The 21,317-nt window shown below is 38.6% G+C and overlaps 1 protein-coding gene across 1 annotated transcript in view; it reads left to right on the forward strand.

Annotated features, from left to right (window-relative positions):
• Window positions 1-4,772: 4,772 nt before the first annotated feature.
• The window catches only part of tmc3 (transmembrane channel like 3), a 75,269-nt gene continuing 58,724 nt past the window's right edge, over window positions 4,773-21,317 (forward strand). The window contains exons 1-3 of the mRNA XM_031812397.1: window positions 4,773-5,120; window positions 11,733-11,879; window positions 20,541-20,616. Of these exons, the coding sequence (XP_031668257.1) occupies window positions 5,002-5,120; window positions 11,733-11,879; window positions 20,541-20,616 (342 nt within the window). The 5' untranslated portion in view covers window positions 4,773-5,001. The remainder of the gene's footprint in view (window positions 5,121-11,732; window positions 11,880-20,540; window positions 20,617-21,317) is intronic.

Here is a 21,317-nt window from a genome sequence, read left to right on the forward strand (position 1 = left end):
AACTTCAAAACCAGTTGTTATGCTCTAAGGTAGGCTAAAAACTAACTACGAGGTCTGAAGCCTGCTGCTTTTCTGTTCTACCTCATAATTATTGCACCGACCTACCAGGTCTAAAAAACGCAGTGGAACTGGCTTCAAGGTCCAGAGTTGAGTTTGAGGGCCCTACACCCTATACCTTCTACACTAACCCTATACCCTATAATACAGGACACACTTTAGGAGCCCAGTCCATCCAGTTATGCTCTAAGGTAGGCTATACCCTATACCATACCTATAGTGTACAGTATAACACTTATACTAACCTAGAACCCTATACCCTATACCATGCCTATAGTGTACAGTATAACACTTATACTAACCTAGAACCCTATACCCTATACCATGCCTATAGTGTACAGTATAACACTTATACTAACCTAGAACCCTATACCCTATACCATGCCTATAGTGTACAGTATAACACTTATACTAACCTAGAACCCTATACCCTATACCATGCCTATAGTGTACAGTATAACACTTATACTAACCTAGAACGCTATACCCTATACCATGCCTATAGTGTACAGTATAACACTTATACTAACCTAGAACCCTATACCCTATACCATGCCTATAGTGTACAGTATAACACTTATACTAACCTAGAACCCTATACCCTATACCATGCCTATAGTGTACAGTATAACACTTATACTAACCTAGAACCCTATACCCTATACCATGCCTATAGTGTACAGTATAACACTTATACTAACCTAGAACCCTATACCCTATACCATGCCTATAGTGTACAGTATAACACTTATACTAACCTAGAACCCTATACCCTATACCATGCCTATAGTGTACAGTATAACACTTATACTAACCTAGAACCCTATACCCTATACCATGCCTATAGTGTACAGTATAACACTTATACTAACCTAGAACGCTATACCCTATACCATGCCTATAGTGTACAGTATAACACTTATACTAACCTAGAACCCTATACCCTATACCATGCCTATAGTGTACAGTATAACACTTATACTAACCTAGAACCCTATACCCTATACCATGCCTATAGTGTACAGTATAACACGTATACTAACCTAGAACGCTATACCCTATACCATGCCTATAGTGTACAGTATAACACTTATACTAACCTAGAACCCTATACCCTATACCATGCCTATAGTGTACAGTATAACACTTATACTAACCTAGAACCTTATACCCTATACCATGCCTATAGTGTACAGTATAACACTTATACTAACCTAGAACCCTATACCCTAACCCTAAATGATGTGTTAAAGCCATATACAAATAAACATTATCAGAAACCAGTCACACACGTCTAAATTCAGGCTAAAGTGTGTGTGTGTGTGTGTAATAAATCTAGGCTTTTTCCCCACAGATCAATCTTGTTACATCTATCCATTTTGTTTTATCATTGTGATCCAGGGACATTACATCAGGCTGAGGAAAATAATTGGCTCCATAAGTGTATTTTCTTGTGAATTGGATATCATGAAAGCAGCACTGTGGCATCTTTGGTGACAGAAAAGATAGAACATTTTAAATCTGTGAAATAGAATATGAGGTTCAATACGGAGCCTTTTGTAATGTGATTGTGAATGTGTTGCTTATGTATTATACCAAAATAGGCCTTTTATAAAGGACATCACTGGCACCGCAGATGGACAACGCTTTGTAGAACCCGTTCCTACGCTCATCCCATTAAACAGAGCTATAGTATTGATATTCTATGGGCGAGGATTGTCTATATCTGAAATCTGTAATGACCGTTGAGGGGCCGTTTCTCGGACACAAACCTAGTCCTGAATCAGAAAGCACCTTCAATGGAGACTCTACCTTTTAGTCCTAATCTGGGTCTGGGAAACTGCCCCATGGTCTTTTAGATTACTGCCCTTTTGATCTTGGTCCTTTGGCGTGTAATAAATCACAGTGCTGTTTTGTAGAGGACTAGAGGTTTATGGTATTTAACACGATTTCATCCACAGCTCATAATCAAATATCATCCCAAAGTCATTCTGAAACTCAAAGGAGACTCCAGAGGTAAAAGTCTTTAAAAACTTTGTGTGGTGATGTCCTATAATGGAAGGTCCATAGAAGCCCCTACAGCCGGAACCTATGTCTCCAGAGACTGGCACAGTGAGATCATGTTGATAAAGCCTTTATAAACGTTGTGTGGTGATGTTATGGAAGGTCCATAGAAGCCCCTACAGCCGGAACCTATGTCTCCAGAGACTGGCACAGTGAGATCATGTTGATAAAGCCTTTATAAACGTTGTGTGGTGATGTTATGGAAGGTCCATAGAAGCCCCTACAGCCGGAACCTATGTCTCCAGAGACTGGCACAGTGAGATCATGTTGATAAAGCCTTTATAAACGTTGTGTGGTGATGTTATGGAAGGTCCATAGAAGCCCCTACAGCCGGAACCTATGTCTCCAGAGACTGGCACAGTGAGATAATGTTGATAAAGTCTTTATAAACGTTGTGTGGTGATGTTATGGAAGGTCCATAGAAGCCCCTACAGCCGGAACCTATGTCTCCAGAGACTGGCACAGTGAGATAATGTTGATAAAGTCTTTATAAACGTTGTGTGGTGATGTCCTATAATGGAAGGTCCATAGAAGCCCCTACAGCCGGAACCTATGTCTCCAGAGACTGGCACAGTGAGATAATGTTGATAAAGTCTTTATATACGCTCCCACAAACTTCTAATTAACCTTTCATCAAATTAATGTCTCGTGAACTATCCAAACCTGTGTTCAAAGCACTGAAGCATAGCCGACAGCTCTATTCTACTAGTCACAATAGCCATTGATGCCTGAATTACTTGGGTGTGTGTGAGCTCGGGTGTGGGAGTGTGTGTGTTCATTGTAAGAGTGTGTAGGGGGAGAGACAGTACAGTGGAGGAACCCAGTGAAGCAGTACTGTGTAATTACTGTAGATAATGATGGTGCTATTCTTTGATAGCTAGTCTGTCTGAATACGAGATGAAAGCATGCACATCTCTCCTATTCAGCCCAGCCACCTTAAAGGGATAGTAAATCTACAAAGCAAGATGACCTAGTGTGGCCTGTCTGTTTTCTGGAGAGATTGCAGTCCATATACAGCATAACCCCAATTCACACCACCCTATTTGGCATGGGATATCATAATGACGTCATTTTCTGGTTTTAAGATGGTTTTCTGGTCAGATAACCAGGTAAAGATGTTGTTTTTCTGTCACCCAAAATAAGTTAAAAAAATAGAAAACAATAATCATTTTAAAACCGGTGTAAAACCCATGGCGCTGCGAAGGGCGTTAGCTAGTCAATGCAACCATTTTTGCTTGCAGGCCTGGGTAGTCAGTGCAGTACATAATAAAATATCACTTTTGTTATTACATATTAAAGCATAGATTTAAAGAAGACGGCCCAGGGTTTTTCACAAACTCTGTCTTAATTCAGCCTTCAATACCTCACTAAAATAACTGGAAATAACTTTAAACTAAAACAACATTTTGTTCATAACATCCCTACTTCCTGGATTATGTCCCAAATGGCACCCTATATTCTAGTGTACTACTTTTGACCAGAGCCTTCTAGGACCTTGTCAAAAGTAGTGCACTATGTAGGGAATATAGTGCCATTTGGGACGTATCACCTGACCTTTTCCTCAAATGTCTTATTAAGCATGCAAGACCACGATCTGACAATTCAGTCTCCAGGTTTTCAGTAATTAAAACTTTTCCATCGACTCCCACATAGACGTTCCTGTCTGATGTGCTCCATGGAGTCCACTCACAGAGAACTCAATTAAAAATGGCATAAAATAACATGTCCCCTCTCGATTGGGCTACGATAACCTTCTGCCTTCTATTCTAAAACGACAGACTAACGATTCCACGAGCCAACTGAACATATGGTCCATTATCATATCATTGTTAACTAGCCGTGGTGTCACTTCTCAGAGAAGAGACATGTCCTTGTATTTGTGTTAAGAGGTGTGATTTGATCTGATTTGACTACACCCCAAGGCTTATGAAAGCACCTCTGTATGTGAACCGGATTAAAAGTCTCTGTGTGTTCCTGGCAAAAGGTTCCAAAGGGGTTTATTTAATGCTTAGGGTTTCATTTTAGACCTGCTTAGGAAAGACACTGAATGAAATCGAAAGAATTACAATGTACACTATATTATTTAAATGATCATATACTATGACCGGTATCCACTATCTACCAGGGTTAGATCAATTCACTTTTCATTTCAGTCAGTTCATGAAGTGAATTGATAAAGGTTTTTAGATTGTATTCATTTCACTGGGGTCAAATAGATGAGAAAATTACTGTTGTAAAAAAAACACCAAGTAAACTCCCCGCACAGTGGCCTATACTGCATTATGGGATTGAATGAATGGAGTCACAGGCTTTACTGTTAGAAGATATTATCATTGAGTCATTATTTGAGTTTGATTGGAGACAAACCAACCATAGTTGTGTTAGCCACAAATATACAACTCATGACAGCCAGGGAGGTGTGTGTGTGTGGTGTGTGTTGCATGCACTAGCCCTTTAAGAGTTCAGTATGTCTCTGATTGGATCCGAGAAAGAGTCAGGCAGGGTTTGTGCGGCCAAGGGTCTGTCTGATGCTCCAATGAGGTACCACGACTGCAGGTTGCCCCAGCCACTCCCGTCTTTCAGCTCCAACACACACAGCCCCTAGACTTCATTCAGCTTTGCCTCAATCAGTCTGCAGAGAGTCTCAGGAGAGCACAGGGGGATGTGTCAAGTCAGTGCTTTCTAAAAGTTTGAACTGAACTGCACACACACGCGGTCAAACAAATACCACGGAGAACACACACACGCAGGGACACTCGTCATGCACATACACAGTCTGACCCTAACACACACACAGATGGATGGACAGAGCTGAAAGTTTAAGCTTGCATACATATACCCACACCCAGAAACACACACGAGTGCTGAATTACGGTCAGGATGAGTGGCGTGTCTGAGACTGCTGTGGTCAGTAGACCCTCGACTACCGTGAAGCGACACAAGAGTGTCAGGAAGAACTCCAGGCGGATTTACTCATCTTATCAAGACAACCAGCCAGGGTGAGTTCTACAATCTTAGAAAAAAGGTGTTATCTTGAACCTAAAAGTGTTATTCAGCTGGCCCCATAGGACAACCCTTTGAAGATCCCTTTTTGGTTCCAGGTAGAACCCATTTGGGTTCCATTTAGAATACTTTCCACAGAGGGCTCTACATGGAACCAAAAAGGGTTCTCCTACGGGACAGCCGATAAACCCTATTGGAACCCTTTTTTCTAAGAGTGTACAGTCTATTCTATTTTGTACTATTCTATTCATGTTGATATTAAATGATGCTTTCCATGTGCCAAATGAATATGCTTTGTGTGGACGGAGGACATGATTATTTCTCAGTTTTTGACCTCAACTCCATAGCATCCTTTTTTATGACTTGCAAAAGTGTAATTTACATGTATACATGGAAACTGTTGTCGTATAAATGTATCCTCATCCAGGTTGTCAAACAGGTTTGTGATTGATTGACTGAATGTATTTGATAATTAAGGTAGAAGGCTGCTCCAGCTGGAGACAACATTACATATATAATACAATATGGATGATAAAACCCAATACAGCCCAAGGGCTTGTTGCCATTCTGGTCCTCGTATTATTTCTGATGTATTCATGTATTTGTCGGGGACCATGTACAACATGCCATTGCACCAGAGTGAGCTAGATTGCTCATTTTCATCTGTAGTCCCTGGGCAGAAAACAATCAACATTAATACAATGCTACAATATAACACACTATACAAATACATATACAGTACCAGGCAAAAGTTTGGATACACCTACTCATTCCTGGGTTATTCTTTATTTTTTACTATTCTCTACATTGTAGAATAATAGTGAAGAAATCAACACTATGAATCAACACATATGGAATCATGTAGTAACCAAAAGTGTTAAACAAATCAAAATATATTTTATATTTGAGATTCTTCAAAGTAGCCACCCTTTGTCTTGATGACAGCTTTACACACTCTTGGCATTCTCTCAACCAGCTTCATGAGGTAGTCACCTGGAATGCATTACAATTAACAGCTGTGCCTTGTTAAAAGTTCATTTGTGGAATTTCTTTCCTTCTTAATGCGTTTGAGACAATCAGTTGTGTTGTGACAAGGTAGGGGTATTATACAAAAGATAGCCCCATTTGGTAAAAGACCAAGTCCATATTAAGGCAAGAACAGCTCAAAAAAAGCAAAGACAAACGACAGTCCATCATTACTTCAAGACATGAAGGTCAGTCAATCTGGGAAATTTCTGTCATTTTTTGTTTCCTCAAGTGCAGTCACAAAAATATCAAGCTCTATGATAAACTGGCTCTCATGAGGACTGCCACAGGAAGGAAGACCCAGAGTTACCTCTGCTGCAGAGCATAAGTTCATTAGAGTTACCAGCCTCAGATTGCAGCCCCAAAAAATGCTTCATGGAGTTCAAGTAACAGACACATCTCAACATCAACTGTTCAGAGGAGACTGTGTTAATCAGGCCTTCATGGATGAATTGCTGCAAAGAAACCACTACTAAAGGACACCAATAAGAAGAGACTTGCTTTGGCGAAGAAACACACGCAATGGACATTAGACCGGTGGAAATCTGTCCTTTGTCTGTGGAGTCCAAATTAGAAATTTGGGGTTCAAATCGCCATCTTTGTCAGACTCAGAGTAGGTGAATGGATGATCTCTGCATGTGTATTGGATGGAGGAGGAGGTGTGATGGTGTGAGGGTGCTTTGCTGCTGACACTCAGTGATTTATTTAGAATTCAAATCACACTTAACCAGCATGTTTACCACAGCATTCAGCAGCAATACGCCATCCCATCTGTTTTATGCTTAGTGGGACTATCATTTGTTTTTCAACAGGATAATGACCAAAAAAATACCTCCAGACTGTGTAAGGGCTATTTGACCAAGAAGGAGAGCGACGGAGTGCTGCATCAGATGACCTGGCCTCCACAATCACCTGATCTCAAACCAATTGAGATGGTTTGGGATTAGTTGGACTTCAGAGTGAAGGAAAAGCAGCCAACAAGTGCTCAGCATATGTGGGAACTCCTTCAAGACTGTTTGAAAAGCGTTCCTCATGAAACTGGTTGAGAGAATGACTAAAGTGTGTGTAAAGCTGTCATCAAGGCAAAGGGTGGCTACTTTGAAGAATCTAAAATATGAAATATATTTTGATTTGTTTAACACTTTTTTTTATTACTACATGATACTACATGATATGTGTTATTTCATAGTTTTGATGTCTTCACTATTATTCTACAACATAGAACATAGTAAAAATAAAGAAACAACCTAGAATGAGTTTTGACTGGTACTGTATATACATACAACAATAGACATTATAGTTATAATATTACAAAAGAGTTTAAATGTCCCTTTTTCCTACAGTATCTGACATCTTAAGAGTCGGAATATCTTTAACGTCCACATGGCTGGTTTGCCTTTAGCCACTTCTCCAGGTTTGTCTTGAAGCTAGCAGAGGTACTGCACTCTGTCACACTGGTTGGCAGGACGCTCCGACTGAGGAAGCTGTCTGGACAAATGTAGTGAATCTAAACTGAGCTGAGCAGTCTCCTCTGATTGAAACTCTTGTCCTCCTGGTATTGTCTTTGCAATATGCAACAAAGAGGAGGTGGGGCAAGGTCATAAGTGATCTTAATCATCAGAGGCATAAGAACCTGTCAAATCTCAGTAGGTTATATTTCTTAATGATATTGCAGTGGTCATTATTTCCCTAGCACTTTCAGAGTTTGTTTATAGAGCTTTTGAAGTGTTTTCATTGGTGATATTATCTTGTGACCAGGTTGTGACCAGTGGTCAGGGCCGTTTTCTTTGTTAATGAACGTGGCCTTATTTCTCTTACGGCATATTGGATGACTCTCATTCATATTCCATTCACCCAGTTAAATGTAACAGCGATAGGTTTAGGCTACTACATGATACTCAAATGTTCCCTATAACCATCATGAGGTTGCTACAACCTAACCTATGAATGAAAGTTTACAACGTAGGTGCACACAGGTCGAGAGACACATTTGAGGTGACAGACGGTGACATTGAATACCGCCTTGCACACTCTTGCCTGCATCTAGCTGAAATAGGGTGCAATCATTAGTGCAACAGTTATGTCATGATGTTGGCCTGAGGGGGAGGTTTATGACCCCCATAAATACCTTTCCCCTTTTTCCTCTCTCTACTCTACCGATGTGACTATTGAAAATCCCTTTGTTAACATTGAGAAAGAGTCTGGTGACTTCACAAGATGGGAAACGGAACCACGTTTCCGTAATCCAACCAGTTGAAAATATGCGTTGGGATTTAATGAATATGATGTCAGTTCAGTTGGCGTCTGAGACATGATTACTGATGATAGGGCAACATAAACTGTATCTTGGAAAATCTACACATTCTAGTTATCAGATTCACATGGAATTGTTGTGCAATTTAAATGTTTAAATATGAAACTATTTGTGAAAAGACTAAATGTAATTTTTAGCTTCTTAATGAGAGAACGGTTTGTCAGAAGAACACCACTCTGCTCACTCTGAGGCCCCGCCCAAGTGAACAGACATGGGTTGTAAACTATGAAACACGGCTCTCTCCCCCAATCCTATATAACCCCCTGGACGAAAATGTAACTTTCTGTTCCAAGGACGTGCCCCCGTTGAAAGGACAAAGACCATCTACAGAACTAAGCCAACATCAGCAAGAACCTAACGCAATTGGCATCGAATTTCAATGTGAAGGTGACGACCTACACCCTGGAAGGAAACATTTTGACTATACCAGCCAGAATATAGCGTGAGCTTAAAAGTATGGCAACTTGTTATGAATTTTGAACTCTTATTCACTCCAGAAGTGATACCTCCTAGGCTTTGAGTTAGCAGCAGTCGCTGTAAAGGTGGGCTAGGAAAGGACGGACAACGTATCCAGTCTAACACACATAACAACACCACAAAGTAACTGTTCTACCACCAGACATTCTTCAAAGGACAACCTGGCCTACCATCTACGACCAACCTACCGAAGCGCAGCTCAGAGTAAATATTAATTGCATTTTCCTTTTTCAAATGGGAGGTCATTTAGAATGCATAAGATACTCTACTTACGATAGCATAGCGTCAATCTGTGTGATTATTTAGGTATTTAGTCAATAAATAATTAAACCAAATTTTGTATTGCTGATTCAACGTTTTAGCCAGGGTTCGTGAAGATAACCAAGAATTTATAACTTTCAGATGAGACTGAATAAAGTGACGATTAAATATTGACTGCTATTGATGTAAAAGATTACTAGGTCTTTAAGAGTTTATTCGGAAGATAACAGCTCTATAAACATTATTTCGTGGTGCCCCGACTTTCTAGTTAATTACATTTACCTGATTAGCTTAATCAGGTAATATTAATTACAGAGAAATTATTTTATAGAATAACATGTCATATGACTTAATCCGGCATAGCCAAAGACACGACAGTTGCAAACAAGAGTTTCTATTGGACAAATTCAGGTATGTTTATCCCCGTTTTGTTCAGTTTGCTTCCATTTAAGAAACGTTCTTCAACAGAATCGGCAGAATTCTGCCAAACCTCTACAAACAGCCTACATCGTTATCACCATATTAGCTAAAGTAATGTCATAGTCAGCTTAGCTAATAGAACTACCGCGTTAGTAAACCCACTACAATCATGCAGTAACGTTACAGTGCAGAGTCAGTAAGCAGTTACACCGGCGGGCCAGCTATCTAACATAGCATCCCTCTGTTTGAGCAGGGTATTTTAGTAGGCTAAACTAGCTAGCTGTGTTTGCTAACTAAGTGAAACTGAAAGTGAAAAATTACTCTTTCTCTCTTGCTTCTCCTTCATTTTGGAAGAAATTAATTTGTTCAAAAACGTTCAACTATAGTCTTTCTCTCTCTTTGAGACAACTACTCACCACATGTTATACATTACACTGCTAGCTAACTGTATCGTATGCTTTCAGTGCTAGATTAATTCTCTGATCTTATGATTGGGTGGACAACATGTCAGTTCATGCTGCAATAGGCTGATAGGCTGATAGGCTGGAGGACGTCATCCGGAAGTTGTCATACTTTCTGTTTAAGTCTATGGAAGGCGGTGAGAAGCATGAGCCTCCTAGGTTTTGTATTGATGTGAATATACACAGAGGAGGACGGAAGCTAGCTGTCCTCTGGCTACACCATGATGCTACCCTACAGAGTGCTGTTGAGGCTACTGTATACCTTAGCAAAATTGTTATTTGGTGACCTGATTATATTTTGTATAGTTTTATCTAAAAAGGATAACTTTTAAATGTTTTACAATTTACATTTTTATGAAATTCCCTCAGGCTGATGGTCTCACTGTTCCTGGTGGAAAAATACATGCAGACAGTTTTTGTTTTGTTCAATGTTAGACATGAATAGTCCAACCAGTCAGCTATTTTGTTTGTTGCTGTTGTAATTTTACGAGCCGGCTGTTGCTTTGTTTTGACATGTACATACAGTAGAACACTGTATCGTCTGCATACATCTGCATTGATGTATATACTAAATTAAAGTGGGCACAAAATGGATCCTTGAGGGACCCTGACAGAGCAGTGAGCGGATGTTGAAAGTTTGATTTTTGGTGCATTGTTTTCTTTTGGTCAGACAGGATTCCATTCATCTGTTTGTGTGTGCCGGTAGTTTGTGGGTTGACAGTTTGGATAGCAGCACATTGTGGTTTACTGTGTCGAATGCTTTCTTTAAATCCAGGAAAACAGCTATCACAACTCAACCTTTGGCAAATTTGGACATTATTTCCTTGACAAAGAAGCAGTTTGCCATTTCGGTTGAATGATTTGTCCTGAAACCAAACTGCATTGGATAGAGAGGAGAGTGACCTGAGTTTAGGTGGGCTATTAGTTGGTTGGCCACCACCTCTTCTACCACCTTGGATATGATTGGGAGAATGCAGATGGGCCTATATTTGGCCACATCAGTTGGATCTCCAGCCTTGAAGATTGGTGTTATGACAGCAGATTTCCAGTCGTCAGGGAACACTGCTTCTACAATTGACAGATTGACCAGACGAGTGACTGGAGAGCACAGGGTACTGGAGATTTCTTCAGGAGGACGGAGTCATTTCCATACACATCCTGTGACTGAGTTTTTAAGATTTTCATTATCTCCTGCTCAAGCTTAATATTTATATTGTAGGAGTCAAATTATCTACCCAACCATTCCTCCATTATACATTTTCATGTCATTCAGTATCCTCACTTTGATAATTAAGTTCATGTGTATGACTTAAACAAATAGTGATTCAATCTTGTTTTAGGTTCACTGCATTTTCAAATGAAAAATAAACCGTGTGGATTACGTTGATATTTTAATGTAGGGACTGTGTACATTCACTTTGTGTGTGTGTGTTTGGTGCATGCCTGCTTCTGGTGCAGGTGGGCATGTTTCTGTGTGTGTGTCATGCTATGAACTCTTACCATTTGCCTTGCTTGTGAGGAAATTGACTTTACAGAGAAAAAAGCAACTATCAACATCCTGCTTCTTTGAGTCTGTCTTCAGTCACACAGCAGAGCACAGCTGTCCCTCAAGATAACATGTTGACCCCTCTCCTTCTGTCCCATTGCAGCCAATCAGATGAGGAGGGCAAGGAGGATGAGCATGCGGACAGCAACGACCCAGAGCAGATGTTCCAGAACATCCAGTTTCAGAAGGAGATCATCGCCAACATACGCACCCGAGCCTGGCCTATGAGACGCAAGCTCAAAGCCCTCAAGTAAGGCACATAGATGCACACATACTGAATAGAGTAGACACACATGTACACACCATCACCAACATTCACACCCAAGCTCAGCCCATGTGACACAAACTCAAATCTCTGAAGTAAATCATGCACACACACAAATACACACACTGTAAAGCCCACACACTGCTGTATTGCTTAATGAAAGTGGTCCTAAAAAATGGTGTGGTGAATGTCAATGGACTGTGCTATGTCCACCACCGTTGTCAAGCCTGTATTATGGTATTGTCCACCACTGTTGTCAAGACTGTGTTATGGTATTGTCCTCCACCGGAGTACTCAAGCCTGTGTTACGGTATTGTCCAGAACCGGAATACTCAAGCCTGTATTATGGTATTGTCCAGAACCGGAGTACTCAAGCCTGTGTTATGGTATTGTCCAGAACCGGAGTACTCAAGCCTGTGTTATGGTATTGTCCAGAACCGGAGTACTCAAGCCTGTGTTATGGTATTGTCCTTCACCACAGTACTCGAGCCTGTGTTATGGTATTGTCCTTCACCACAGTACTCGAGCCTGTGTTATGGTATTGTCCTTCACCACAGTACTCGAGCCTGTGTTATGGTATTGTCCTTCACCACAGTACTCGAGCCTGTGTTATGGTATTGTCCTTCACCACAGTACTCGAGCCTGTGTTATGGTATTGTCCTTCACCACAGTACTCGAGCCTGTGTTATGGTATTGTCCTTCACCACAGTACTCGAGCCTGTGTTATGGTATTGTCCTTCACCACAGTACTCGAGCCTGTGTTATGGTATTGTCCTTCACCACAGTACTCGAGCCTGTGTTATGGTATTGTCCTTCACCACAGTACTCGAGCCTGTGTTATGGTATTGTCCTTCACCACAGTACTCGAGCCTGTGTTATGGTATTGTCCTTCACCACAGTACTCGAGCCTGTGTTATGGTATTGTCCTTCACCACAGTACTCGAGCCTGTGTTATGGTATTGTCCTTCACCACAGTACTCGAGCCTAGAGAGTATGAGGTGACAAAAAACATTCCAGCTATTCAAGGAATATAATTATAATTATTATAAAAGTTATAATACATATTCATGGTAACAGGTCCAATAGTTATAATACTAATTCATGGTAGCAGGTCCAATAGTTATAATACATATTCATGGTAGCAGGTCCAATAGTTATAATACTAATTCATGGTAGCAGGTCCAATAGTTATAATACTAATTCATGGTAACAGGTCCAATAGTTATAATACTAATTCATGGTAGCAGGTCCAATAGTTATAATACATATTCATGGTAGCAGGTCCAATAGTTATAATACTAATTCATGGTAGCAGGTCCAATAGTTATAATACTAATTCATGGTAACAGGTCCAATAGTTATAATACTAATTCATGGTAACAGGTCCAATAGTTATAATACTAATTCATGGTAACAGGTCCAATAGTTATAATACTAATTAATGGTAACAGGTCCAATAGTTATAATACTAATTCATGGTAACAGGTCCAATAGTTATAATACTAATTCATGGTAACAGGTCCAATAGTTATAATACTAATTCAAGGTAACAGGTCCAATAGTTATAATACTAATTCATGGTAGCAGGTCCAATAGTTATAATACTAATTCATGGTAGCAGGTCCAATAGTTATAATACTAATTCAAGGTAACAGGTCCAATAGTTATAATACTAATTCATGGTAACAGGTCCAATAGTTATAATACTAATTCATGGTAACAGGTCCAATCGTTATAATACTAATTCAAGGTAACAGGTCCAATAGTTATAATACTAATTCATGGTAGCAGGTCCAATAGTTATAATACTAATTCATGGTAGCAGGTCCAATAGTTATAATACATATTCATGGTAACAGGTCCAATAGTTATAATACATATTCATGGTAGCAGGTCCAATAGTTATAATACTAATTCATGGTAACAGGTCCAATAGTTATAATACTAATTCATGGTAACAGGTCCAATAGTTATAATACTAATTCATGGTAACAGGTCCAATAGTTATAATACTAATTCATGGTAACAGGTCCAATAGTTATAATACTAATTCATGGTAACAGGTCCAATAGTTATAATACTAATTCATGGTAACAGGTCCAATAGTTATAATACTAATTCAAGGTAACAGGTCCAATAGTTATAATACTAATTCATGGTAGCAGGTCCAATAGTTATAATACTAATTCATGGTAACAGGTCCAATAGTTATAATACATATTCATGGTAGCAGGTCCAATAGTTATAATACTAATTCATGGTAACAGGTCCAATAGTTATAATACTAATTCATGGTAACAGGTCCAATAGTTATAATACTAATTCATGGTAACAGGTCCAATAGTTATAATACTAATTCAAGGTAACAGGTCCAATAGTTATAATACTAATTCATGGTAGCAGGTCCAATAGTTATAATACTAATTCATGGTAGCAGGTCCAATAGTTATAATACATATTCATGGTAACAGGTCCAATAGTTATAATACATATTCATGGTAGCAGGTCCAATAGTTATAATACATATTCATGGTAACAGGTCCAATAGTTATAATACTAATTCATGGTAGCAGGTCCAATAGTTATAATACTAATTCATGGTAGCAGGTCCAATAGTTATAATACTAATTCATGGTAGCAGGTCCAATAGTTATAATACTAATTCAAGGTAACAGGTCCAATAGTTATAATTCTAATTCATGGTAACAGGTCCAATAGTTATAATTCTAATTCAAGGTAACAGGTCCAATAGTTATAATACTAATTCAAGGTAACAGGTCCAATAGTTATAATTCTAATTCATGGTAACAGGTCCAATAGTTATAATACTAATTCAAGGTAACAGGTCCAATAGTTATAATTCTAATTCAAGGTAACAGGTCCAATAGTTATAATACTAATTCAAGGTAGCAGGTCCAATAGTTATAATTCTAATTCAAGGTAACAGGTCCAATAGTTATAATTCTAATTCAAGGTAACAGGTCCAATAGTTATAATACTAATTCAAGGTAACAGGTCCAATAGTTATAATACTAATTCAAGGTAACAGGTCCAATAGTTATAATACTAATTCATGGTAACAGGTCCAATAGTTATAATACTAATTCATGGTAACAGGTCCAATAGTTATAATACTAATTCATGGTAACAGGTGTTGGAGCTCAAAATAACCAAGGCAGAGATTTAGGTACAGCATCTTAGAACTCTCCAAAATGGCACCCTATTCCATATTTAGTGCACAATTTTTTACCAGGGCATATAGGGTTCTGGTCAAAAGTATTGCACTATGTAGGGCAGAGGGGGCCATTGGGGATGCAGCCTTAGGTTTAATTCCTTAAGATGGACAGGACGGGTATACAAATGGATTTATCACAAGATGCATTTGACCACAGTATAAGAACCCCTATGCATAGTCAAGTGCACGTTTTGTTCCCTCTTCGCTGTTGTTTTCCCCCCTGCAGTCTGGTTATCCAAACCCATTAACACGTCAGATAGGGGAAACATGTAAACACTAGCTCTTCATTAACACCTGAGAGCTCATAAATGGTGAAAAGGCGCTAACTCTCTGTCGCTAATGGGCGGAGGAGCCATCGGAATGTAAAGCATGAGGCGAAGTAAATAACGATTAAAATAAATAAATAACGTAAATAACGATCTGCCTCTCCCGGGCTCCTCACTCCCTCGCCACATTAATGGCTCCTCCCACAGAAAATAAACCAAATTAGCAGAGTAATTATTTCATCAGCTGTTAGTTCGCCTGGTTCCTATTTTTACTGGGGTCAGAACCTCCAGTCCCACACATACATTGATTATACAAACACCATGCATCTAGAGGGACACACCTGATACCTTTGTGTTTGTCTTCTGTTCTGGGGGTTTAGGATGCTATTAAATTCAAATCGGAATCCAGATGTCTCCTGACAACACAGATTAGACATTTGGACCTTGTCCAGATACCTGTACTTCTGTCCTAAATAGTAAGCGTTTTAGGTTTGCAAATATTTAAGTCTTATAGTATGTCAAAATGATCAAGTTTAGTATGCTTTAAATGCCAGGATGTCATACTCATTTAGACTTTTTATATAGTATTCTTTCGCTACTCACTATTGAGGAAGATAATTGTATTTGTAGACCCACGTGTGTTTGAACTCAGCTGATAATTGGATAAGGGGATGGGTTGTGTCCCTCTTGACACAAACTGGTTGAATCAACGTTGTTTCAACATAATTTGTCAATATACACTACCGGTCAAAGGTTTTACAATACCTACTCATTCAAGGGTTTTTCTTAATTTTTGCTATTCTCTACATTGTACAATAATACAATAATACTTTGCCTGGTACTTTATTGTGACGTGGAATCCATGGAATACATGGAAAATACATTGGATTTGAAAAACGTTATCTTCGTAAACTGTTTTGAGGGTGAAATTTCAACCATAGGATTATGTCATCATGGTAACCAATTTTCAACATAGATAACCTTCTATAAAATATGTTGAATTTTTACCTTTAAAACAATGTCAGATCTTCAATGTTATATCCACTTTCAGAAAACAAACAATAGTCTGGACAGCACCTCCTACTGGAGAGTTGATCTATCTACAGCTACCCTTTGGTCTCTTTCCCAGGGTTTTAACCAAGCCCTGCTTAGCTATGATGTTTGTCACTGACTATTACCAATGTGCTATTGTGACAATGATTGTTGAGATCTCCACTTAGATTCACCGTTGCTATGGAAGTCATTCCAAAGGGGAAGGTTTAACAGAGCAAAATGACCATACTGTATCACTCACGTATCATCAATGAGGCTATTTAAGCCTGTATAGCATTTTCAAAGTCATCAACGACAATAGAACAACAGGCCTGGGGTTTCTGGATGATTTTTTGAAATACACTAAATAGCCTATTAAATTGTCTACAAGTTAGATCCACGTCTCCAACTCAACCAAAAATAAAAGTTCAAGAACGGGATTAAGCCAGTGGCTAAGATGGAACTATCCAAGCAGCAGATACATCTTTTTTAAATGTTAATATTTTGTTGCGTTGTCAGGCAAACACAATTCAATATGAATTTTTTTATACAGTAAATAGCCTAAAGTCGCTCTTTTTTATAACCAAACATAGATGTGATTTGACTATAGCCGTTTACAGTATTTTTCTCAAAGAGCATCACTTCAGGAGAACGAGAGAGTGAGCGAGCGAGAGAGAGCGAGACCTAAGATGTGCTGAGTAGGTTCTAGCCATAGCAGGTTTTATATGGGTGGTTTGTTATTACTGCTCTAGGCTTTATGACCGTCACACGGATGAGATGCAAGCCTGCGTTTTACGTCCTCAGTAATCTCTGGGTGAATACTGCTGATTACACACCCTGCAAAAACACCTCATATTTTACACTGCAAATCACTGGTTCATACCCCCGTTTTCACCTGTTAATTATGCTTGTTGTGAAATTCCTGTCCCCGTTTATCTCGAAGTTCATTTGATTTGTTTTGAAATGGCATACTCAACTATTTTTTGTATTAAATATTTATATTTTATATTTCCAGTGCATTTTATTTATCTAGGTATTTAAACAGCTATACCTTTTAATAGGGACACCTGTACCAATGCAGCAATCAGACAGTCGTTACAAACATACAGGATATCAACCATAGAGTTTATCCTAGTAGTACCATAACATACAGGATATCAACCATAGAGTTTATCCTAGTAGTACCATAACATACAGGATATCAACCATAGAGTTTATCCTAGTAGTACCATAACATACAGGATATCAACCATAGAGTTTATCCTAGTAGTACCATAACATACAGGATATCAACCATAGAGTTTATCCTAGTAGTACCATAACATACAGGATATCAACCATAGAGTTTATCCTAGTAGTAGTACCATAACATACAGGATATCAACCATAGAGTTTATCCTAGTAGTACCATAACATACAGGATATCAACCATAGAGTTTATCTTAGTAGTAGTACCATAACATACAGGATATCAACCATAGAGTTTATCCTAGTAGTACCATAACATACAGGATATCAACCATAGAGTTTATCTTAGTAGTAGTACCATAACATACAGGATATCAACCATAGAGTTTATCTTAGTAGTAGTACCATAACATACAGGATATCAACCATAGAGTTTATCCTAGTAGTACCATAACATACAGGATATCAACCATAGAGTTTATCCTAGTAGTACCATAACATACAGGATATCAACCATAGAGTTTATCCTAGTAGTACCATAACATACAGGATATCAACCATAGAGTTTATCCTAGTAGTACCATAACATACAGGATATCAACCATAGAGTTTATCCTAGTAGTAGCATAACATACAGGATATCAACCATAGAGTTTATCTTAGTAGTAGTACCATAACATACAGGATATCAACCATAGAGTTTATCTTAGTAGTAGTACCATAACATACAGGATATCAACCATAGAGTTTATCCTAGTAGTACCATAACATACAGGATATCAACCATAGAGTTTATCTTAGTAGTAGTACCATAACATACAGGATATCAACCATAGAGTTTATCCTAGTAGTACCATAACATACAGGATATCAACCATAGAGTTTATCCTAGTAGTAGTACCATAACATACAGGATATCAACCATAGAGTTTATCCTAGTAGTACCATAACATACAGGATATCAACCATAGAGTTTATCCTAGTAGTACCATAACATACAGGATATCAACCATAGAGTTTATCCTAGTAGTAGTACCATAACATACAGGATATCAACCATAGAGTTTATCTTAGTAGTAGTACCATAACATACAGGATATCAACCATAGAGTTTATCCTAGTAGTACCATAACATACAGGATATCAACCATAGAGTTTATCTTAGTAGTACCATAACATACAGGATATCAACCATAGAGTTTATCCTAGTAGTACCATAACATACAGGATATCAACCATAGAGTTTATCTTAGTAGTAGTACCATAACATACAGGATATCAACCATAGAGTTTATCTTAGTAGTAGTACCATAACATACAGGATATCAACCATAGAGTTTATCCTAGTAGTACCATAACATACAGGATATCAACCATAGAGTGTATCTTAGTAGTACCATAACATACAGGATATCAACCATAGAGTTTATCTTAGTAGTAGTACCATAACATACAGGATATCAACCATAGAGTTTATCTTAGTAGTACCATAACATACAGGATATCAACCATAGAGTTTATCCTAGTAGTACCATAACATACAGGATATCAACCATAGAGTTTATCCTAGTAGTAGTACCATAACATACAGGATATCAACCATAGAGTTTATCCTAGTAGTACCATAACATACAGGATATCAACCATAGAGTTTATCCTAGTAGTACCATAACATACAGGATATCAACCATAGAGTTTATCCTAGTAGTACCATAACATACAGGATATCAACCATAGAGTTTATCCTAGTAGTAGTACCATAACATACAGGATATCAACCATAGAGTTTATCCTAGTAGTAGTACCATAACATACAGGATATCAACCATAGAGTTTATCCTAGTAGTAGTACCATAACATACAGGATATCAACCATAGAGTTTATCCTAGTAGTAGTACCATAACATACAGGATATCAACCATAGAGTTTATCCTAGTAGTACCATAACATACAGGATATCAACCATAGAGTTTATCTTAGTAGTAGTACCATAACATACAGGATATCAACCATAGAGTTTATCCTAGTAGTACCATAACATACAGGATATCAACCATAGAGTTTATCCTAGTAGTAGTACCATAACATACAGGATATCAACCATAGAGTTTATCCTAGTAGTACCATAACATACAGGATATCAACCATAGAGTTTATCCTAGTAGTAGTACCATAACATACAGGATATCAACCATAGAGTTTATCCTAGTAGTAGTACCATAACATACAGGATATCAACCATAGAGTTTATCCTAGTAGTACCATAACATACAGGATATCAACCATAGAGTTTATCCTAGTAGTACCATAACATACATACATAACATACATATCAACAATACATTTTATCCTAGTAGTAGTACCATAAGCAAGTTGAAAGATGAAAAGAGTGTGCAGGCCCAATGGTCTGGTGATATAGGCACAAGTACGAAACCATGGAAACCAGAATTCCGTTACCGTCCGTCTCCACCCTTCCCGCTTTGGCTCTTTTTATTTAGTCTCCTCCTCTCTTTCTAAAATATATTTTTAATCTGCCCTAAACCATTTTTATTTAAGATGTATATTTTCAGAGGAGCACGAGTCTGTGAAAAGCCTGTTGAGAGTAGGCATCGTTGATTAGAGCAAGTGCCACAGACATCTGAACTACCCCAGTGATGGGTTGAGAACCACAGTAGGAATACTCTACTCCCACGCACAGTAAAGCTGAACTAGGACCATGCAAGGGTTTAACCTGCTGCAAGTTCTTTGTGTCGGAAATAACATCAACCTCTGGAATCATAATTTACATGTCTTTAAAATGTTTTACTATATCTGATTTACCTAGATCAGTGTATTGAATCATATTCACTCTTCCAGTGTGATGTGTTTGTGTTTCTACTGACTGTAGTTTAAAAGCCATTGTTATCTCCCTGTGTTTGTTCCAGGCAGGCCAGAGAGATTGTCCTGAAGTACGAGGGGAGGCTAACAAGGACCAGAGGGTACCAGGCTGCTGGGGCTGATGTGGGTTCACACACACACACACACACACACACACACACACACACACACACACACACACACACACACACACACACACACACACACACACACACACACACACACACACATACACACACACACACCCCTGTCCTGATAAACAACACATACTGCAAGAAGGTTCACAAACACACTCATATTATACAACACAATGACTGTACCACTTAAAATGCATCTTCATAGTCATAGTTTAACTTGCTGTAGCACATTTTATTGCATGTGGATGATCTACTTTGTCCAAAATATGGTGGTTCTAGTAAACAAAGGCAACAGGTTAAGTATTACGTTTTGACATCTCATAGTGTACTGTTGTTTTCAAACAATGAAACAAACTCTGCTGTGTCAGGCATATCAATGTGTCAGGCTACTTTTCACACGTGATTGAATTGAAAATTAGCTAAGATAATTAGCTTACTATTTCTCTACTGCAGTGCAACAATCTGATGCCTTCAGCCTGGTTGTTACTGTGTCCATTCCCTCTGTTCTGTAGGCTGAGTTATACACTTAACATTGCCTTTCTGTTCTCACTATGTTTACGAGACCGTGAGGTTAGAGCTCGACACTGCTCCCTCTGCCTGTAGGCTTCTCTCTGTACACACATACACACACACGCGTGCACGCACGCACACACACACACACACACACACACACACACACATAGGCAC

This window comes from Oncorhynchus kisutch, unplaced genomic scaffold (genome assembly GCF_002021735.2).
Source record: "Oncorhynchus kisutch isolate 150728-3 unplaced genomic scaffold, Okis_V2 Okis03b-Okis08b_hom, whole genome shotgun sequence".
NCBI lineage: Eukaryota > Metazoa > Chordata > Actinopteri > Salmoniformes > Salmonidae > Oncorhynchus > Oncorhynchus kisutch.